Genomic DNA, 3445 nt, shown 5'->3' with positions numbered 1-3445 from the left:
GCATCCATCAGCTGGTCCTCTGCACCAGTGACCTTCAGGCCACAGTTCCTGGAAGTCACATCTGCCATAGAGGCCCTGAACATGGCTCATTCAGATTCCATGTCCCTGACTACCCCTGGGAGACAGAAATAAACTCCCTGAGGTGTGTGTTAAAGATCTCACATTCACGGGACTCTGCCAGACACTCCCAGTTCACCCTCACTACTTGTTTGGGTTTACCAGGTCTATCCAGCAGCCTCCCCAACCACCAGATCCAACTCACCACCAGGTGGTGATCAGTTGACAGCTCTGCCCCTCTCTTTACCTGAGTGTCCAAAACATAGGACTGCATGTCTGATGACATGATTACAATATTGATCATCGACCTTGGGCCTAAGGAGGCCTGCTATTAAGTACACTTATGAACCACCTTATGCTCAAACATGGTGTTCGTGAATCATTTTACCCCTACACTATTCATATTTTCTATTTACTGTTTTGTTTGCGTTCCTGTGCTTGGCATGTAATACGTACTAGTAACTTTTTCAATCTTTTATTATTAAATTTAGATTAGTGTAATTTTTTAAAATGAAAAACTCAGAAAACAAACACCTTTTATGACTTTCTTTTGATTTATGTTATATAAAAAACACTTTATTTCACCATTAATTAACTTTACAACAATTGCATTTTACATGAGAATTATTCATTTTTTCAATATTATATCACAGTTATTTCACATGTCATCACAATAAAGTCATAATAAAATGACTGTTTGTGTCAAAAGTCTCCTGAGTAAAAAAAAACAAAACAGTGACGCTCAAAGAGAGGAAGCATTAAAAAGTCCTGATCTCCTCCCTCATCTTCACTTGTGGTGGTAATGCTACTTACAGGTTTGATCGGCTTTATCTGATGTTGTCTTTCATTGTATTTAAATGTATTTTGTTTACAGGTGTTGTTAAATGAAACTATTGTTTTCTTAAGACAGAAATAAGAGTTTGTGTGGCAGCAGAACATCAGGAAACTGGGTTCTTGATGAGTGGAATGGAAAACAGCACGCTCCCTTTTTACTTTAACCTCACCATGTTTGTGAACATCGGACACTACCGCTTCATGGCCTTTACTTTTTGCGTTCTGCTCTACAGCTTCATTGTCTCGGCCAATCTGCTGCTGATTGTGGTGATCTCCCAGTACAGAACGCTGCACCAGCCCATGTATATGTTTGTTGCTTTGTTATCAGCCAACGCCCTGTATGGCTCGACTGGTTTCTTCCCCAGGTTTCTCATGGACCTGCTGTCTGATGCTCATTTGATCTCACATCCTGCTTGTTTCACTCAGATTTATGTCATTTACACGTACGCTTGCAATGAGCTGACCATTCTCAGTGTTATGGCTTATGATCGATACGTAGCTGTTTGTCATCCTTTACACTATCACAGTAAGATGACTTCTAAAACTGTCCTCATGTTGTCAGCGCTGGTTTGGATTTTTCCAGCCTTGATAGTTGCTGCAGTCATTTTCTTGTCTGCTCAGCTTCCTTTATGTGGTAACGAGATACAGAAAGTCTTCTGTGCCAACTGGAATGTGGTTAAATTATCCTGCATTAGCACCACTAACAACAATATTTTGGGTATGGTTTTGACCATAACTACAGTTTTCTTCCCACTTTTTTATGTCCTGTATACATATTTACGAATTGTTCTCGTCTGCTGGAAGAAATCAGCCGAGTTTAAAAGTAAAGTGTTACAGAGCTGCCTGCCACACTTAGTCTCATTCATCATTTATTCCATCACAGGTTTTTGTGACGTCGCCCTGAGTAGATACAGTGTGGAAGATATAAATCGCTTTGTTGCTGTGGTTTTATCTTTGGAGTTTGTTGTCATTCCTCCTGTTCTGAATCCTCTTGTGTATGGGCTCAAGCTGCCAGATATTAGAAGACACATTTTAGGATTATTAATATGCAATAAATGAAGATAATGTCAGATATAAAATTGATTATGGTATTTTGTCTCCAGAAGGTACAAAGAGAGGGATTTCTGATGTATAAAATAAGCCTCTGCTGCTTTCTGTCCCCAGGAAAATTTGCAGTTTAAGAAAAAAAAGAAAAAAACATTACATCCATGAAAAGACCAAATTTGGTTGATTATAGGAAAACAATAACTCTGGAAACATTAACAGCTGAACCAATAAAAATGTGCAGCACCATCAACCTAAAGGCTCACTGAAGTTTTGTGTATTGAGATATTGATGGGAACATGTTGTATTTATTGTACTTGTTTATGAAGGAGCTTTAAAATTTTTTTAAAATAACCTTGAACGAGAGTCAAACCAACCATCAACATCATTTACCTCTACATACAAGACATTAAAGAGTATCTGACTGAGAGAAAGTATTTTCCCAGGTCAAATGTCAAAAAACACTTTCATTAAGCAGATGTTGTGGGTAGTGATGTCTGGACTATATTTTTTGTTCCCTTTACCGAAGGGTTCGTCACTGAAGCACAGTTTAGATATTTAATGTTTTACAATAAATTCAGTCACACGATCTGTTATCCTCATTGCCTATGACAAATAAACAATATTGGCAAAGCAATGAAACCATGAATGGAGTTTCTGTCATTTACCTCTTTAAAAGACCTCCAGCTGATGCTGCTAAATAGTGGAGAGACGGCAAAAAAGTCATTGTTTTGCTAAGACTAATGTTTAGCTGTCTGCCATATCGCTGCTGTCCTGTGTCCCTCTGCTCATTACTTCTGACAGCCTCTGGCTGGTCTTACCTGTACCTACAAACTGTGTACCTGGTACTTATGTGGTACTTACTGGGTGCTTTAAGGATGGTCCATGTAAGTACTAGGATTGTACCCTGTAATACTTTTCCTGAATTTGAAAGAGTGCCATTCAAAGCTTGAAAACACTGGCCTTTGATTAATTTGTTGAATATTGTTTTTAAAATACTTTCTTCTTTAATTTGAAATCAAAGTTTTATATTATAAATACCAATATATTAGAATACTCGCCTCCTAGTTGTTTTCTGGTCTGATTTGACTGTTTTAGAAATTGTCTCTTGGAAAAAAGATACCACCTTTTGTCAAAGTTCTTGTTGTCTAAATAAACCAATTTTCTTTTATTTAAAAAACAGTTGGATGGGCTCACATCACGAAGACCTACAGGCCATAAAAATAAATAGAAGATCTAAATGTGTGCTGCTGATAATAAGACAAGCTGATAAAAAGATTTATCATAATATTTGGTGATAATATAAATATTATCATGGATAATAGCCCCTGCCCCCCATCCAGGACCTGTACCTGTCCAGAGTCAGGAAACGGGCGGGAAATATCTCTGCAGACCCAACACACCCCGGACACGAACTGTTTGAACTTCTCCCCTCTGGGAGGCNGCTACAGATCTCTGTGCGCCAAAACAACCAGACACAGGAGCAGCTTCTTCCCTCAGGCTGTCTCTG

The 3445-nt window shown here is 38.5% G+C and overlaps 1 protein-coding gene across 1 annotated transcript; it reads left to right on the top strand.

The window, feature by feature from the left end:
- Positions 1-1023: 1023 nt before the first annotated feature.
- Positions 1024-1950, top strand: LOC108228986 (olfactory receptor 6N2-like). The gene has a single exon (XM_017404628.3). It carries the CDS (start codon positions 1024-1026, stop codon positions 1948-1950), a length of 927 nt encoding a protein of 308 aa, XP_017260117.2.
- The last annotated feature ends 1495 nt before the right edge of the window (positions 1951-3445 follow it).

The sequence above is a fragment of the Kryptolebias marmoratus genome, linkage group LG6 (genome assembly GCF_001649575.2).
Source record: "Kryptolebias marmoratus isolate JLee-2015 linkage group LG6, ASM164957v2, whole genome shotgun sequence".
In the NCBI taxonomy this organism is placed as follows: Eukaryota; Metazoa; Chordata; class Actinopteri; order Cyprinodontiformes; family Rivulidae; genus Kryptolebias; species Kryptolebias marmoratus.
Note: the sequence above shows the minus strand (reverse complement) of the source record. Positions and strands in the feature narration are given on the sequence as shown.

Excerpts from the sequence above, each read along its gene's own strand:
- LOC108228986 (XM_017404628.3), top strand. The coding sequence starts at position 1,024 with ATGGAAAACAGCACGCTCCCTTTTTACTTTAACCTCACCATGTTTGTG.